This window comes from Brachyistius frenatus, unplaced genomic scaffold (genome assembly GCF_029030835.1).
Source record: "Brachyistius frenatus isolate BFR_SWC_R1_liver_20210118 unplaced genomic scaffold, ASM2903083v1 Contig_117, whole genome shotgun sequence".
Classification (NCBI taxonomy): Eukaryota; Metazoa; Chordata; class Actinopteri; family Embiotocidae; genus Brachyistius; species Brachyistius frenatus.
This window is the reverse complement of record NW_027210716.1, coordinates 1,008,089-1,027,956: the sequence shown is the minus strand read 5'-3', so window position 1 is coordinate 1,027,956 and position 19,868 is coordinate 1,008,089. Positions and strand designations below refer to the sequence as shown.

The 19,868-nt window shown below is 41.7% G+C and overlaps 1 protein-coding gene across 3 annotated transcripts in view; it reads right to left on the bottom strand.

The window, feature by feature from the left end:
* nrg2a (neuregulin 2a) overlaps window positions 1–19,868 on the bottom strand; it is a 70,637-nt gene that overhangs the window by 47,573 nt on the left and 3,196 nt on the right. Inside the window, exon 1 of one of the 3 annotated variants that reach the window (XM_069713341.1) lies at window positions 1,161–1,334. The exons of the other annotated variants lie outside the window; for them this stretch is intronic. Within the exon in view, the coding sequence (XP_069569442.1) occupies window positions 1,161–1,248 (88 nt within the window). The 5' untranslated portion in view covers window positions 1,249–1,334. Of the gene's footprint in view, window positions 1–1,160; window positions 1,335–19,868 lie in introns of those variants that run through there. 3 annotated transcript variants of the gene reach the window in all.

Here is a 19,868-nt window from a genome sequence, read left to right as displayed (position 1 = left end):
TGTAATAAAACAATAATATTAACTACAGATGCTGGAAACAACTACAGTAGCATATTTAGGAGCTAAAAATCTAAAAGAACTAAAGAAAAATCACATTTATTGAAAATCCTGAATGCAATCTTGAGAGAAATCTGATGGAAATTGACAGGAGTGACATCAGCAGGTACAGGATGAGACAAGATGCTGCCTAAGATACAATATTAGATCAAACACAGAAGGACACATTGTAACTACAGTAATAATACTAGTATTGTCCTTAAAAGTGTCACTGAAATGGGGGTTGGGCTTCCCCATGACCTGAGGTCAAACTACGGTGACATGCTGCGGCTTGTAGGATGTACTACTGAGGAAGCACATTATTACCTTTGTAACTCCGATAGACAAACAGCTGCCATGCTATTCAAATGTCAAAGTATCTCCTAGCAAAAATACAGACAGACTTTTATGCTGGGTGACTCACCGCAGACTCAGAATTAAGATGAGCACTGAAAACACTGAAGCAGCCCTTGAATTATTAACCCTGTTAACGAGTATGTGGTGTAATATGGCTTTCTGCTATGGAAACATCACTTTCATAATGAACATGGTTTTTCAAGCTTGTGATATGTGACAGAGAATTAACAGAAAACCCCTGTGAATCATAGTTAGAGCCGATCACTAGTTTTCAGGGAGCTCTTAATACAGCTGTGCTTTAGCTCTGAGAGGTCCGGAGCTTGCTTTAAAAGTTTATCTGATTTAGTACACAAATTCTATCATTTGACTTCCATCCAATTTCAAAGTGCTGCCAAAAAACAGATGTGCCTCTTTCACGCTGACCACATTAGGAGAACAGTCCATGTGACAACCCGGCGGCAAGCTTTGATAATCCAAGGGGATATTTACTTTGTCCCACACTTCCGTGGTACAGTAACACAAAGTTAATCTCAGTCTGTCTCACTCTTGCTGTCACGCTTTCTCCCTCTTTCTCTCTCTCTCTCTCTCTCTCTCTCTCTCTCTCTCACACACACACACACACACACACACACACACACACACACACACACACACACACACACACACACACACACACACACACACACACACACACACACACACACACACACACACACACACACAAGTAAACACATGTTACACAGAAACCACCTCTGATTTAACTTTACCTTTAGTGGGATCGCCCTCTTTCTCCTTTTGCCCTTTCTTACCCCCCTTCTTTCTCCCTTTCTTATCTTTCTTCTTGGTCTCCGTCATGCTGTCAGAAGAAAGTAAATCCTCTCAGGAAAAGACACGGGGAAAAAAAAACACAGGTAGTCCTTTTTGGGGAACGTGTGGCAAGTGTGCACCACCAGACTGTGAGCCTGTTAGAGTGTCTCTCCTCCTATATAGACTCACACCAATCAAGTACAGCAAGGAACCACCTACTCACAGCAGGGCAGAAGGAGGGAGAGGGAGAGAAGGAGGGAGGGAGGGAAGGAGAGGGAGGGAGCAAAGACAGAAAGGTAGAGAGAGGAGGAAAGAGGGGAAAAGGGAGAGAATATGGAGGGAGTGAGGGACGAGGGAGGGAGCAAGGAAGGCATTTCCCATTGCTTTATTGCTTTAAGGCAATCAACTGCTCCTTACTTGATCTATCAGATAAGCAGTGGCTCTTCCAGACTTGCAGCCACAACTGAGGACAGAGAGATACCAGTCCTAAGGAGTCCACACAAAAAACCTGAAGCTGGCCTGTTCAAGCTGCAATGATCCTGGCTTGTGACCAACTCTGTTTCGCCCACCCCGGCGGCATCTTCTCCTTTGTAATGACCCGTGCAAAAGTGAAGTGAGACCAGTTCAGCTGCCCCCTTTGCACTGCTGACCGCACCCAGATAATTCAGGCGGAGACCTGCCTTTGCCAGGTTGATGCCGGAGTCCCAAATCACTTTCACATCTGGTTCACATTTGCCGAACAGATTCCGCGGATATGTGCGAGGAGAGGAACGCTGTGTGAGGTGCCGAATGTTAGATCGCAATCTGTGATTAGACTGCTTCTTTCAAAATTGCACAAAGTCATCTTTGGCTCTACCGGGCTGCTCCCCTTCCTCACCTCTCCTGTTTGTCAGTGCCTTTCTCTGTACTACACGCGAGTTTCGGCACGCCTATGGTTGTAGATCACTCTTTCACATTCGCTGTTTGCCAGGTGCCATCGATGTCCACGCAGCAATCAGGATTTAGAGCCATTAAGCAAGCTTTATACGGACTCTGTGATATTTCTGTCAATAAAATCTATTCTGAATGGGTAGTCGGCCTTTCACCTTCAATATTTTTGATGTATATAAACAGTATAAAGGAATATTGAGCAAGGGGAGACACATTAGATAAATGTAGGACAATACCAAGTTGAAGGCCAGTGTGGCTCCAGAGGTGGCAGAGAAAAATCAACTTCCTTCCTGACTTTAATATGACAAAAAGATATTTTTGAAACGATATGTAATCCAAACATAACTTCAACAACAACGCTGCAGCGAACCTGTTCATCTTCATTTGACAAAGCCCAAAATGTGGCTACATGATCATCACAGTCATTTTAAGCTCGTATATCAGAGCAAGGTTTTCTAATTTCATGGTGACTGAACTGCTAAGTGGCAAAAACAAACAAATGAAAAAAAAAAAAAGACATTGAAACAACAGCAGAGTAACTCTCAATGAAACTCTTGTTTAAAAAAAAAAAAAAATCTGTAGATGAGTCATCTGTGGGGCCATCCTGGGGTTTGTTTCAGTCAAGCCCTCGGAGGATTCTTGACGTATCCTGGGAGTAGGCGGCAGCAGCAGGAATTGAAAGGGGCAGCAGAAGGGTCATGTCTTGACAGGTCAGTACGTTCAATAGCATAAGCGTCCCTCATCTGAGGGCTAGAAACCTGGAGAGGTCAGATCGAGGCCGAGGTTTGACGCGCTAACCGGGTCCGATGTGCTGCTTTTACTACTTCAAAAAAAAATTGCTCTTTCCTCTTTCCTCTTCGCTCCTCTCCTCTCAGCAGTTGCTCTCGATGATCTAATCTGTCAGCAGAGGTAACTGAGGACTGGCAGGAGTTTCAGTGTGACAGAGAGCTGCCCCTGTCATCCTATCTCCCCCCAATCTCAACACTCGCTTCCTCCACCACTATTCAACAAGATGAGACTCGTTCCCAGGCCTCAATGTGTTTCTGTGGGTGGGCATGCAGTTTATGGATGTGTCAGAAATGGGAGTATTAGTGACGTCAAGACAAAAGAAATGTGACTTTGATGGGATGTAGAATTGAAACAAGTTTTGCCTCTTACAACATTTCCGGATCCTGCTGCTTTCAGATCCCACAACTATCTCCAAGCGGAGTCACACAATATGCAAATTAGGGGAGAGTAACATTAGCTGACATGAATTATGAGGGTGTACTGTACATAATTGTAGGAGCATTTGGAGAACATTAACCTTGGGCAGCAATATTTGGCTCTTGTGTCAGGTTTTCTGCAAACTTGCTAAACTGAGCTGAACTGCAAACAAACTCTAAAATGTGCAGCGTATAGCAGCATGGATGTAAAAATATACAAGTTTAACGATCACTGCTCGCCACAACTGTGTGCCACTTGTCCCACAATTACAAAAAATATGCAAAAACTGCAGAAGATACACAAGAAAGGACGAAAGAAAAAGACTCAAATTAGACTGCATACTGTAAGAAAATCATACTGGAATTGTTTTATCCGCAAGACTGTGGGATGAGCTCTGAACAAGGTGGCCCTTTTGTATATGAGCTTGTGGTGTACAGCAAGAGTCTGAAATGAACTCTATTTTTCATACCCAGACACAAATATGGTCATGAACATGTGCATCTAAATCTCTTTCTCATTTTTTTTTTTTCTACACTACTTGAAAGCATCTGCTGTTTTTCAACAGGCGTGGGCCGTGCTTGGATCAGGGTCTGGAGGTGGAGGGGCACAACGGGGCAGTGTGGGAGGAGCATACTCTAAGAGCAGATCCAAGAAAAAAAGAGGAGCCAACCCCTAAAATTCTTACATGGATCTTTTGTATGTCCTGCTCATAAATGCTTCACAGACCCCATCTCTGCCTGCCTCCTAATTCCTCCTTGCTGCTCCCAGAAAAGGGGAGACAGCTTCCCTGTGTGATGGAGCTGAGCAGCTCCCTCCTGACAACAGCATACCTGCACATCATCACACTGCTCAACAGCACTCCTGCACTTTTTACAGGCACGGGGATTTATCTTTTCAGACATAATGGCTTTAAACAGCCATTAGGTTATGTTGTTTACATCTGTCTGCCTTTTTGGCCAACAAAGTGTATATGGGTGTGTGTGAGTTGGGGGGGGGGGGGGTTAAAGTAGAGGGTATAGTATAGTGCCTGCTTTTAACACACATCTGAAGTTTTGATTCTCAGAGGTGAGGCGAGGGCAGGGGGGGTGGGACAGAAATGAAGAAGAGGATTAATAGAAAATATATTGAAAAAAGAGAGGAGGAATGGGGGGGGGGAAAGAGAGGACAGAGGTTAAAAGAATATGGATTAAGGAGTGAAAATAATGTCCCTTTCATCAGATGACAGAAAACGGCCCTACCTGCTTGATATTCCCCTCTAACGAGGCATTTGCTTCCTCAGCTGACCACGCACTGAGGTAAGTTGTCGGAACAACGCAGGCGGTCTACCCTGCTCATCTGGCCGTAGTGTCTGTCGTAGTAGTGACCAAGGACACCGGATTAGCTATAATCTGGTTGAAGCTGACAGTCTGGCTGCTTTCCATGTGTGTTTAAATGCATGTTGTGCGAGTGTTTAAGTGGAAGTGCATGAATGAAAAGATGACAATCATGTAACGAGATGCCGAAGACTTTTGTCACTGGGCGGGCTGATGAAGCCCCCTGAAGGAGAGACATGACACAAATCAATGTCAGTGACATGTGGAGGCCTGAGGAAGGGGCTATTTTCTCAAGGTCAGCTGTGCCAAGGTCAACTGAGCTTCCAAATCTGAGTGTTACTAATGACTCTGCTCAGCAACAGCTGGGATCAGGATCCCAGGCTGAGAGCAGAAATTACATTCACTGCCTCATTTACAACATAGCAAATAGATGGATGAATTCATGTCAAGCAGGGTTATTTGTTATTTACAGGGAGCTGCTGGAAATCAAAGAGAAACAGCAAGAAATAATTTAAGTGTTAAACAAGGAAGTGATCCTGTGTGGATTCATCTCTTTGACGTTTCCGCAGCACATAGCTGTCACCATGGTAACCACAGTCTTAAGGGTAGCAACTAGAGTATGTGAGAGAGAGAGAGAGATGTGGAAGGGCGGAGTGAGGATGAGAGAAACAAGAGAGGATGCAAGCGAGAAAGTAGGAGATAACGTGCAAGAAACACAATGCGAGGATGAGCGGGAGAGGCAGGAATAAGAAGAAAGGTGAGCGAGACGAGAGAGAGAAACAAAGAAACGCAGAGAGCGGTATCTACTGAGCAGCTGCAGCCTGGCCACTGTATCGCGCCATAAGAGAGATGTCCATGAGTAAGCCTGTGCCAAGCCTGCTGGGAAACACTGCAGTAGCATCTCAGAGAGGGAGAGATGACAAACATCAGCACTGAGCATGCTCCACTCTCAAGGCCACCAGGAAAAGGAGATTTCAGCTCTTTAACCTCTCAGTTCGTTTAGTTCTCCAGCTCTATTCCACTCTCCATCTGTCACGAGCGAGCTTTGATAAGCACATGACACCACCAGTGCCTCCCTCTGCTTCAGACGTGGTTCCACACCGGATCAAATTTGATTGATGTGCCTGATAACCGATCGGTCTAATGGTAGGAGGCATCTATCCCCCACTTATGGCCACGCTGACTCAGATTGTGACAGGTTTGATTGGGGCTGAGAGGAACAAGAGTTGAGCATAGCAACTCATCAACCAATGGGGCATGATACTGCAATAACAGGTCCGCACCACGGCAGCCTCTCTCACACACGCACGCACGCACGCACGCACGCACGCACGCACGCACGCACGCACACACACACACACACACACACACACACACACACACACACACACACACACACAGTCCTGCTACCAGATGTGATCTCTGTGCCTCCAAACTCTGACTGACCGTCTTCCTTATCTGGACAGTTGCTTGAGCTGAACGACGAACGACAGCTATGAGAGTGTGACTTACAATTAAGCCGATGTTGATTTATCTTATTTAATTTTTTGGCACTTTTGTGTTCTGCAGGCAGACATACACATAAACACATGCACACACACACACACACACACACACACACACACACACACACACACACACACACACACACACACACACACACACACACACACACACACACACACACACACACACACACACACACACACACACACACACACATGTTGCGGTAATTGTATTGTGCATGCAGGAGAGTAAACAGCGAAGTGCAAAAGAAGCAGAAGAGGATGTCAATTACCACTCAACTTCCACTGTGGCTAAAGTGGCAAACACTATAAAACAACTTTCTGCTCACTGATAACACTGGTGATAAAAAAAAGTCTGTATCAAAGTCGATGTATTACATCTCATGTTCACTCTCTATTGTGTTTGTGTGTGTTTATATATATTTATATATATGTATTTTAATTTTTTTTCCTTCACTGACAACAAGGGGCCTCTTGATTGGACAATAATAGCTCAATGCTATGATATTGAAATAGCACAAATATTTTTGAATGACAGATGCTGTCTGAGCATGACTTTGATCCTCTTAAACAACAATCCGCTCTATCTTCTTAAGACTGCCTGATTGAATCCCTCTATCTGTCCTTCCTTATGTACTTTTCTCTCCTTTTAAACGTACTTATTCCCTGAGTCTCTGTCTTTCTGTCTGTCTCTCGGCCTGTCTCCCTCCCCTTCTGTCTCCGGGAGAGATAAAGAGGTTTGTGTGACTGTGAGCAGATTGACTTGGAGATAGAGGCTGGAAGCAGATCTCTTCCACCTCCTCATTCTGCTCTTTCTCTCCTGCTCTCACCCAGATGAATAGACAAACAGTCTCCCACATGCTCTCACAGTTTATCAAACACACACCCACATAGAACCAGGTCTTCACGCAAACACATATGTGCGCTCTCACCCGAGAGAACAACACACACTCAATCTAAGTGTCCTCAGGCTAACAAAGTATACACTGTCACACTCAAATACAAACATACCCCCTCAAACACGCACATACGCATACGCATACAAACACACAGGTGCATCCACATGTAAATAGAAGACGCACATGGGTCGTTGATGCGTTCAAAATGGGATTTTTTTTTTTCCACTCATAGTGAGGCAAATACAAACTATTTGCCTGTATAAAAGCAAACTTAATTTACGACACCACATCTGACTCACTGGATAACACCAGAGCTGTTGCAAGTTTTTTTTTTCCTATTGCGCACACATTTCCACACAATCAAACCAACTGACAAAACTGTTCGACATAAAAAGTTAGTAATAAATGCACATTAGGTCATTATTCACAATACTGACCTCAAAAATATTCTCTAACCTTTAAAGTTTTTTTGGAGCAAACTTGTGTCTGTAATACTAAATAAGCATTAAAACTGTGAATTAAATAAATCAATAATAAATGTCACTTCGGTGTATCTGAATCTATCAACTAAGTTTTCAGACATGGTTTAAACGACAGAAATTTAAATTTAAATGAGGAAAAACATGGGATGGTTGTACTCTTATCAGCAGCAACCCCCCTTCAAAAACACACGCATCCGCTCTCTGCTTTGCATTCTTCGCATGAAATCAAATTCCTTTTGCGCTCAGCACATGTCCTTTATCTCCAGAATGTGTTTTTAGGGCAGCACAAACATGTCACAATGAGGACACTGTGTTTCACACAGACTGAAACCAGCTTCGTGGTCAAATCATTTGCATTTCTGCTGTTGCCTCTCATGGCTGAGCTCGGGCTTATCAAGGGTCTTTCTTATCTCTTTGTTTATTTTTCACCAATGTAGGCTTTTCCTGGAAAACAGGCTACTACGCATGTGTAGGCTTAGATCATGCCTTGGTGGCATAAACCCAGATCAAGGCGGTCTCAAATTGAGTGAGCTTGATAAGTGGGCAAAGAGAGTGGCTCCGGTTGACAGTGCCAGGGTGGCCTCACACTGTGCTCTGGCACGCCAGACGTAGCTGACAGGAAGCCAGGGCTGCACTTGGGTCATCTCAGAGTGACAAGACGACTGCACAGGCAGACAAAACCCTTCTCCAACCTCGTAGAGGCTGTTAAATCCATCGCCAAGCGCACCGGTAACTGACAAGCCCAATACTAAGAAGGAGGTCAAAGCTAGCTAAAGCTATAATAGTTCTAAATAGGCAGCCACCACCAGTTTGAGCAGCTTAGTGATGGAGGTCCTGTGCCTAAGCTTTAGCCTAAAATCTAATAGTTGAGTTTAAGCCAAGACAGTATTAATTGTTGCTCAAAAAGACAGAAATAATATCATACTAAAGCATGTTTGTATGGATAAAGACAAAGTACTAAGGCATAGGAGCATGGGTTGGTATCTTGTTGACGAAAACAAAAAATCGAGGTCAAACGGTTGACCAGCATAAAGTGACATTAATAAGTTTTAACAGGGCAAAAAGAAAGGCAGTCTTTTTTTTTTTCATGGTACATTTTGTGTTGTTTTGTAATGCTGGCTTGCCTACAGTGGTATCCTGGCTCATGGCCATTTGCAGTATGATGACTGCCTGCTTCTAAGCCTAATGTCATGGAGACAACAAGAGAATGAAAAGAAACATGCCTAGACAATGCGTTGCAAAAGTACACATCCCAACAGATGTGATGGAGAAAAGCGGAAACGTAGCTGAAGAGCTCACACTACAGGGACTTTTCTGTAACACTGATCTTACTGACTTTTACAAGTACAACAGACCTCTGTGAGGAATGTTGCTTTCTCATTTAGGGTAAAACACCCCCGGAGTTAAGGGGTATCAATATCACCAGGGAGATATATTCCTCTTTTGTCTGAATTTGCTGCAGTGAGGGGATGGTTAGTGTGCTGGTCTGTGGGCCAGCTGGGACACATCTCAGTTCACATTCACACACACACACACACACACACACACACACACACACACACACACACACACACACACACACACACACACACACACACACACACGCACGCACACACGCACGCACGCACGCACCCACACACAAACACGAACGCGCGCGCGCACACTGAGGCTTGCTCTACGCTGCTCACTATCTTTCAACAACAAGCTGAGCAGGGACCAGACGGAAAGAGGTCCTATTTGTGCAGGAAGATAAATACACTTCTGCACCCAGTCCTGTCCCCTCCAGATTAGAGCAACACAATAATGAGCAGGAGCACCAGTGGAAGGTCAGAAGAAAGCAAGGGTAAAGGACAGAGGAACAGCCTACAACCAAAACACACACCCCTGCGCACATCATACATGTGGGAGTAATCACAGACAGACATGCGTGCACACTTTAATCTTTCCAACTACAGAATTTACTGCTTGATAATCATCTAAATTTACAACAATATTTTGTACCTTGTACTTATTTTGCACATCAATTTAACTATGCGTGTGTTATTTGTCGAGTTCAAGTATGTCCTTTCTAAATATGGATGAAAACCCCTGTGAGGATTTACAATCATTTGCTATCTTTCCCAAATTATTCACTCTGGAGAGGCTCCAGGATTTACGATATGATGGCGTCACAGTTTGTAGAAACACAGACAGCCCGGATGAGTGGAAGTGTGGGTGTCAAGTATCCAGTCATCTCATAGTGGGATGACGGTGAACTTAAATGTATCTAAATATCCACATACATCCTGTAAATACTGAGGAATGCGTATGCTGAGTTGTTGACAAGTTATTCTTCTGTGAGTCAGCAGTGTCATAATCTTTTATCAGCTCCTCCTCTGTGCTACGTTCAATCACAGACCACAGAATTAGGCAATTCATCTCCGCTCTTCTGTGAATGTATGTTTTCTCTAACTCTGTTGAAGTAAACCTCTCATCTCGGAGCAGGAGACCCCTGTTTGAGGGAGCCATGATTTTCGCTTGGTCCACTTCCAAACACTGCTAACAAGCCATTCCATTCTGTGTAAAGTCTTTTCATGTTAAGACACACATCAATCCACACCTACAACATACCTGAGGAAACAAACCTTCTCTCTGGATATGTACTGTGTGTGTGGGGTGAACATGGCCGGACACGTCCCTTAAACACACCGGGAGGCGCCCAGCAGGAGTGCCGGCAGCCCCTCTTTTCAACACTTCGGCACGTTGCACACAAACACAGTTGCCCTTCCCATGGTCCTTTTGTTCCCTATCGTTTTGTTGAAGTTCCTGTCATGGCCACTGTCAGCTCTGTGGACATTTATAACTGACAGCTATATTACACTTTTGGACAAACGCACGCTTCAATGTATGATATTTTATCAGAAATACATGGCACCGATCATGCTTGAATAACTGCACAAATGTAGGCAAGCTTCTGACACTAGCCATTTAACAACCAACCGACAGAGGAAAACATGCATATGCTTGCACACAGAATTATAGCAAATGCATTTTACAGAAATTCTGACAATTATCCAAAGAATAACACGCACAGGCACTGGCAAGCATCCACACAGACCCGGGAAATAATGTCGTTAAATTGCTTGCATTCCTTTTGACACTATCCGGAGATAAACTTAGTCAAGTTGACGGAGACGACTAAATTTGGAAAAGACTCAACTTGATTTGTGTATGTATAATTTATGTCTTCAGAAGGTAGTAAAGGCACTACTTTGAGAGAATTTGAGTAAACATAGTCTCATAATTGAATATATATATATATATATACCAGGAACCGTTCAGTTGTTAGAGCAACACATTTTATTATCATGAAATAATCTTAAAAACTTTCCAAAACACTGTTGTCCTTGCCGTCAAATCATGATGTAACATAACGTGCTCAAATCAACAGATAAAGCCGGGAGAGGATGAGAAACCGGTGCTTGATGAGGGCAAAGCAGTGGCCTGGGGCCTATCGTAAATGAATGCCAGAGAGAGCCTGCAGTAAAAGGTTATCTCCTGCACTGTCCTTCAGTGTCATGTTGCTTCCTGTGAATCTACCTGACACCTCGGTGAGGAGACGCTGCAATGAAGAAGCACCCAGAGCTACAAATGGAGAGCTGACAAGCAGCTTTCAGTTACAAAATGCTGTAAAAAAAAAAAAATCTATTCTCCATGCTGTATATTCAACATTTTCATTGATATGCTCTTTAAAACAGACTGTTCACCATTGCACCAAGTGGCATTGATGACCTTAAACTACTGACACCTACCTTTGATACCTTGTGATTGAGGAACCCTGAAACCACCTGATTCACCGGGGTAATGCTACAGGACACTCAGAAAATAGGGCCTTAATAATGGGTGGTGTAGATTTTTTTTTATATTCTGAAATCATAGTATTAAAATAGTGTCGGTTCTTTACCTTATTTGGAGCAAACAATGAATGGATGGGGTCCCTAGCATTTTCCTGTACTGCCTATGCCACAGGCTGGGTCTGGGTATGCCCTCAGCTTACAAGATCTACAGTCGAAAAAACATGGAAATATGTCCCTGCCAGCTTTACTTTCCCTCCTCAGACAAAGCAATACAAGATTATTTCAACAGCATGCCAAAACAATATTGATCTCAACATGAATTTGTGTGATCCCAACCACAAGCCTCGGGTTACAGTCAATTATAATGTTCCAAAAACAATATTTATCAAATGTTAATCTGACCCTGTGTCAGTCTGCAGAGACAACAAGAACCACAAGAAGGTAAAAAAAAAAAATTAAAAAAAAAAAGATTTTACATGCCACAGTTCAGTTCAGTTCATTTCTTGCCTTTGGCCTTGCCTGGGACATTGGCTGTTTCCAGGCATTGCTGTCCTGGGCCAGTTTCTCTAGCTGTCCCCAGGTGTAACCCGTCCTCTTCATGTCTGCCTCCAGGTCACGGCACCAGCTGCTTTTTGGTCTCCCTCGATTTATCTTCCTTTGTGGGTTCCAGGTGAGGGCTTGCAGTGTGATGCTGAAAGCAGGTTTGCGGAGGGTGTGGCCGATCCACCTCCAACGTCTTTAGCGTATTTCGTCTTCCACTGGCTGCGGTATGTCTTATTTGCTAATGATCTTGGGCCAGCAAATCCGGAGAATCCTTTTTGAGGCTGCTGTTGATGAAAGTCTGGATTCTCTTCATGCTTGTGCCAGTGGTTTTCCAGGTCCTCGCAGCATGAAGTAAGCCAGGCTCTTCCTTCCCCTGAAGAATGTCTGAACATCAACACTAAGCTCAATATCTTCAACACTATCATGATGTTCAGACATTCTTCAGGAGAAGGAAAGCTACCCTGTTCCATAAATCTTAGTTATATCTTCTTTTTTTATTGACGATGATACCAAAGTTCTCTTCTTTCTCTAGCTTTTTGCCCTTCAGTGTGTTGGGGCTTTTGTTGATAGTGGCATTGAGTTACAGATCTTGTTTTGGCCCTTGTAGATGTTTAGACCTAGGCGTGCTGAGATTTATGCAACATTACAGATCTTGTCCTGTATCTGTTACTGTGTGTGGGACAGAAGGGCAAGATCGTCTGCAAAGTCCAAATCCTCCGGCTATGACCAAGGTGTCCAATAGATCCTGTTTCTCTTTGGGGCTGTGGATGTCTTCATGACCCAATAAGCCAACAAAAGCAGTACAGGCAAAGCTAACATCCTTGTCCCACTCCTACTTGCACTTAAAAGGCATTTGTGAGCAGCCCAGTATCACGCCAAAGCATGTGAAAGGCCCGTCAGTCCTCTGGAGGATACTCTGTCCGTGTCATCTTTTGCCTCAGCATGAAAAGTGCATGCACGTATGACCAGGGTCGTGACAGAGGTTATTTGATGAAGCACAAACATTCTCTAGGCCATGTGGGGGGTAGGGGAGAGTGGATAAAACCAGGACTTTCACCCATGAGACTACGATTCCAGTCTCTGTGAAAGCAACGTGGAAGAAATATTTTCCTAACCCTAACTAAGTCCTTTTGTACCTAAACCTAACCATGTGGTTTTGTTTTCCAAAATCGAATCACAAGGTTTTTCAATCTTAGGCGAGGCAATACTTGAGACAGACACAGTATGTTGTAGTGGACTGGCTGTGTGAGTTATCCTTCAATGGTCTTTCTGTCTTGCTGAACTTCTTAATGGTAGCGTATTTCCATGATGAGTTGACTCGTCTTTTACATGCCATAGTAACCACTTTAATATTGACGCAAGCCAAGCAGCTTAACAAAGTTTTAGATTACAGAAAAAAAAACTTTGCCAGGGTTTTCAGTTATGATATTTACATGCATTGATCCAGAGTTAATTACCTAGCTCCCTCACTCAACAGGATTAATCTCGTAGTTACTGATTACTATAAACAATGCCAAAAGCATATAAAATAAGGTTAATAGCTCAGATATAAATTGGGAGTTCCTTTCTCTCAAATATTAGTCAATCTGGTATTTAATCTGTATATAAATTTAGGGCACAAAACTACATTATTCTTTTAACATTAAGACATTCCACACCATGCTAAGACAGACAGACAACAGTGTTTTAGTAATGGCGGTGAATAGTTGATTTGTTTTCTGTCCATGGTCTAATCTTTCTGATGCTAAAAGACAAAGAGACACATTTTCCTGACATGTATGTGTTGTACAGTAAATGGTTAAGATTTCCCCATTGCCTATTATGGATATGTGTGGGGTTTATTTTACTCTAACGGGTTAATTTTGTCAACAACCTTTCATGCTGTGCACAGAGAAAAAGTTTTAAATATTTAATTACATGCACTGGCTGCAGCCTGTGAAGGAAGAGTATTGCAGCCCAAGATAGCTGCAAATTACTGAATGATTCAAAAGGCTGGGTAAACTTAAACTGTCTTCACAAAGCAGTGGGATATGAGTCATAAATACCAGTATAAACACATTAAATAGTGGGATCAGGTCGGAGAAACATGAAAAGGTTTTACAAAGCTGATGCATATCCTGTGTTTTGTGTTTCTCATTTCATTAGAGATTTTGTGTTTTAGTGCTATTATAATCTTTCCATTTGCATTTTATTTTTCAATGCTAACCGTAAAGAATTCCTGTTGTATTTAAAAGTGACTGATTCTTTGTGTTTAGGGAATATCCTTCACTGGTGTCAGCAATGGATGTGTTTGTCTGTACAACTGTTAGCACAGAGTTACTACTAAATGTTTTTGTCCATAGTCGAACACTGTTCATAACTGACTCTCACCCAAGGGACACCATTACGGTTAGTTTAGTCAAAAGAGCGCATCTGCTTATAGCTGACTACAGAGTTAACAGCGCAGGTCCAACACTAGAGAGATAGCTTCCTTGTGTGATCAAAGTGACATCCAAATGGCAGTGACTTTCACAGTTGTTACCCTGTACATATCTTCCGGACTGTGCTGTCACTGTGGGCTTTTGAGTGTTTTTGACACTGCTCCAGCTGCAGGGGCAGGGAGTCTAACAACTGCTGTGACATTCCCAACGGACTCATCCCTTTCAACTTTTCTGTGTTTCTCCTGCTTCCTGATCCTGATCATATACTGCCTCATTGTGGTGAAGGCAACATTCTTCAATAGGTTGGAGTCCTGAAGTAAAAAAGCACAGAGGAAGAGTGTAAACTGTATTCCCAGAGCAGAGGCTACAGCTAAAATACTCTTTTTTTTTTTTTTTTTTTTTTTTTGTAAGACTGCTGTTCTATTTTCTACAATTAGTATATTTTTTTTGTAAACGTGAGATTACAGTAATAGTAAGTATAAAAGTGGCATAAGCAGTACAGTATGTTGTTACTAAACTGCTGGACAGTAACTGTAGCCTATCCAAAGAGACACTCTCAATATAACTGACTAATGACTACAATCTTAGCAACATGGTAATATAATTACTTTAAAATGTTTACATTTCCAATGCCTTCATCAAAGTGCTTTTGTAATCATATCACATTATCTCTCAAAGTCCTCATAAAAATAGCCACTGACTGCTCACTAATTATGGGCCGCCTATTCATTACTTTGATATAAGGCATCTTCTTTATTCAGACCTGTTGTGGACGATGGAATCACGCTAAATTCTGATCTCATGGCTGTATACTGACAGCATAAGACAATAGTATGGAAATAGCAAAATTCTACTAGAAATAGTTTTGCTGTTTCAAGGGCAGCTTTTATCCCAGTATTTAAATTCAACCAAACCAGAGATTAATGGAGATTATTTGTTGTGAGATTAGGTACCAACTGTGAAACTAATCTGCATTCACACCACCAGCCGACCCAATCCTGCCTCCTTGTCTGATGGCAGATTTCAGCCAGCTGTTCGAAAGCTGCAGTGTAACAGTAGTGATCAATGGTTTCAGAAACAACTTTACCTTTAAGATTTTTTTTTTTTTTTTTATAAAACATTACTATCAAGACCTAGATACCAAAATTGTTTTTATTGTTTATTTATACAATACGTCAATACTGTCAGGAGATTTATTTATTTTTTATTTTTTTTAATATTTGTTTTAAATGCACAATGCTTACAGTATTTTTATACTTATATCTCGTGCATAATTTCACTAATCTGCTTTTAATTAAGAAAACAAACAAGCGCACAATCTGATACTTTATTCACGTCTGCTGGCAGACTGTTTTGCACATTGTTTTTTCCTCTAACACCCAAGTCTCAACATCTAACAAATCTTTTTAAATTCTTTGACAATTTCACTGTCGCACTTTGCAGTTATGAGGAGCATACAATTATTTTGATATAAAATTACAAGCCTTAAACTGCGTGGTATTGCAGACTTGTTCTCCTAGTTCTTATCCAGCTGAACTTAGAGTAAGCCCATTATTCTTCATGAGCCCAGACATAATTCTGTATTACAGCATGGAAATTTATAATCATCCAAAGCATTGCTTTGGTGTGTGTGAAATCAAAGGGTATGTTAAACCGACATTCACAACTCTGGAAAATATCTGTCACAGTGGAGTGGTTGGACCGCTCACGTAGAGCTAAACTGGTGGCATTTTAGTTCTGTGGTGCAGCAGATTAGACCCAAATTAGGAGGTGATTCCCCAAAAATGTTGTGATTTGTTTGGGGACTTGTACCCCAAAGATCGCTTTAGCTCAACAAATGCAGTGTCTTTTTTCATCAGTGGGAAATCTTTAATGTTTTTATATGTACAGTTAACCCCAAGGTTTTCGACCCAGTGTACTCCATCAAAACACAACTTTTTTTTTTTCACTTTCTGTATTTTGTAAGTCTTTTAGGAGTGTAATCCTCAAACTCTCCATGCACACAATCCCCATTCTTGGAATTCCTTAACCACAATATGAAGTGGGGAGCATTGCAACTAATTTCAAAATGAGAATGAATCAAAACATAAAAAGAAAACATTCAAATTTCAGTCCCTTTTCCAAACCTATTAGGAGAAAACATTGATAAATTTACATTTTTACTTACTTTTCACGACATTGTCTTTCAAATGGCCACTGGAAGAATTATTACAGGAGCTTGACACCCACAGGTGTGACATCATCTGTGACATTATCACATTCTGGGTATTTTTGTCAGGCGTCTGCTCACGTGCAACATAAGCTCCTTAGACCTCTCTCAAGGCAGACATTTTGTGTAACTAAAAACGTTAATAATGTCTTAATTCCACATGACATTACTCTACGTTAGCTGTCATACCAGAAAGCTCAACGTTTTGCAGTAGTTGGTGGAAATCAAAACAAACATACAAGAAAAGAGAATGGTGAGCATGCCAGAAACACCACTTTAAATTAAATGACTTCTAATTTTGCTTTCTGTAAGATGGATGTTAAGACATTTTGTCATCCAATAGGGCCTCTTCTGGTCTGACTAACTGGTGACCTGGATGACTCAGAATCTTCAACACACATACTGTTTGCTAACATATAAGCTAAAAACTATTTTGTAGCAGAGAATATGCCAGGTCTGTGTGTTGCAGCTTGTTGTGATGTTCTTCTGCAACAATGGATCCAAATTATTTGAATTTAAATCATCTAGCAAGACATTGTATTGTAGGCTACCTCGTCCAAATTAATGTTTTTGCAAATCTAATACTTACTGCATTTACAACTGTTTAAAAATAATTTAGGTGTAAATTTATCCGATTTTATGAAGACTTGTATATGCCAAAGCGTTAATACTCGTGTTTAACCACATTCCAAAGTTCTATGAATTGAAACGAAGGAGTGAAGTTAATCGGACAGCATGTAGTATTAGGAAATTAGGAAAAGCGTGGAGGAACATACATCCCAATAGCTACCAAAACAAAAACTTAAACTAAAATGGTTAATGCTATGCTTACAAAATATGTTATCTAAAGCAAAGTTCTCAACTATCAATGGTATTTTCGAATGAGAGCCTAGAAATTAATTTCAGGTTAGTATATTTTGTCAGTTTAACTGTACAGCTCTATACAGTAAATGTTCTCCTTAACAGTACACTCGTGTCCTTAACCTGATTAATGCATATTAGTTTCAGCTATACAGCATGCATGCTGCACACCTGAACGCAGCATCTGTACTTGTCTATGTATCTGCTAACATACACACACAAAATCACATTCATAATATATAAAATACCCTTCTAATACTTTAGTGTAATATTAGAACACTATAACACCAAAACTTTGATGATGAAATGTGAAGATAATCAATTTTACTGACGGGCCTTAAGTCCATATAATAAAATATGATAAAAACAATGGGATATTTTTTATGGTTATTGATTATGAAGCCCAGACTGATGCAATTTGAGAAGGCTGCTGAATGTAAAGCAGTTCAAAATAAATGCTGAGGGGACTAAAGTTGGAGCAGAGCAGGAATTTAAATTCTTCACTCCTGCATTAGTCATATAACCTCGACAAGCATGTATCATTCTTAAGAGCTTCACACTGTGTGTTTAGTAGTATATTGTGGAAGAAAGTACTTTGTCTCGTTCACTTCAGTGTCAGTTGATTCATTCATTCAGTAAACTATGTCTCAGGAAAGAACAAATTAATTCTGCTATGAAATTTCTTCTATCTCAGGTAAAGACAGCTGATATTTTGCATATTTGTTGCCATTCAACACACTTAGCTCAAGACTGTGAAAAGGTGGACTGGACATAACACCAGGCAGCAACAATCACAAACACTACCTGATGAAATCCCCCTGATTTGATATTTTTTAGGGGAATTAAAGTCCAGTGAATGGAGGGTTTTAAACACACAACTTACTCTCACCTCACATTCACTCTGTAACAGCTGTGCTGTGCAAACAGGTACCAACCATGACCTGAATCAGTAAACACCAACTCTACCATGACAGCTGGGCTGTCTCTGCTCGACTGTAACTTTTGCAGACACAACCAATAGAGACCCAACACGCTTCCACTGTCATGTGTATTGAGAAATGTGGAGTACAACTCTGATAGTGAGAAAGTGCCTAATGGACGGGAAAATGAGCAGCCAATTACTGAATGCAGCCATGCCCTTTTTTCACACATATACATCAAGCTTTCCTGTCAGCATAGATTCAGCAGGGCAAAAATAGAAAATAAATGACCCAGCGAACATGGACAACAATCCCCCAAAACATACAACTTCAGCTGAAACAAACCTATGCTTCCAGCTGGAAACACTCCCGCAGTGACCGCTGAAGAGACTCCGATCATTCTGCACATGACAATAAATTTGGTGGTGAAATACAGTAAACAAGCGCGCGTGTCACAACTGTTTGCTAAATAGCCCTTAAGTGTGCTACTAGGGTATAATGGCCAACCAGTAGGTGCATGTTGACTGATACCGCCGTCAGACCAACATGTGGAGGCAGATCAGAAACCGCGAACCATCAGCTGCTGTTCATGTTCTATGTCTAGCTCTTCTAAGGAACTCAATTCACAGAAACATGCGTTACAGCTCGAGGCAAAATTCTGCCTGTCTACCACCTCAATGCAACAGCTGCGACCTGCATGCAGTGGGACTTCATGGTGACAGATTAGTGACAGAGAGTGCATCCACGACAACATCATTACATTGGGAAATAAATGGGCTAAATGAGCAATGAATAAGTGAGAATTACAAGCATGAAGGCGGCTGTAGGACAACGTGTTACTCCTCAACTCAGAGTGCCTTTTTCTGTGCAGAAGTGTTGCACCGATTTGTACTGTCTTTTGCTGATACAGTGCTCCCACCAGTCTGAATACACCCACACACATGCACGCACAAAATGCAATTATGTAGGTCTCCTCCATGGAGTCTATGGATAGACAAAAAGCTAGGGGCCTGGCCTCACCTACCACAATTGTTTCATTACACAGGCTTTTGATTTAGGCTGAGTCATGAGAGATAAAAACACTATTGTTGTGCTAAATAACAATATAAAAAAAAAGGCAGATGTGACACAATTGAAATTACAGTTACAAGTACAGCAATGTCACACTCCATTACAATTGAAAAAGAGCCACACTCACAAAGGTGGATGGCATTTTTATTTTCTGTTGTTGCATATTCAGTTGATTAAAAAAGGAGTATACATAGTAAATAACAAATGATCAACAACGCTTGGCTATACTCATGATCTGCTATCTTTGATGGTCTTTGTCTGTCATAGAAAAAGTTTAGTGGCTGAAGAAACTAGATTCCACTTATGACATGAAAATATGTGTGTGGAGGTCTTGGCCTCGTGGTTCAGTACTTCCATGCCAGGCCTACTGACACATACTCAACAAGCTAAAAAGAGGAGTAAACAACAGACAAAGGGAACTGAGGAGCAGGTCACAGGTTCTTATCTCATTT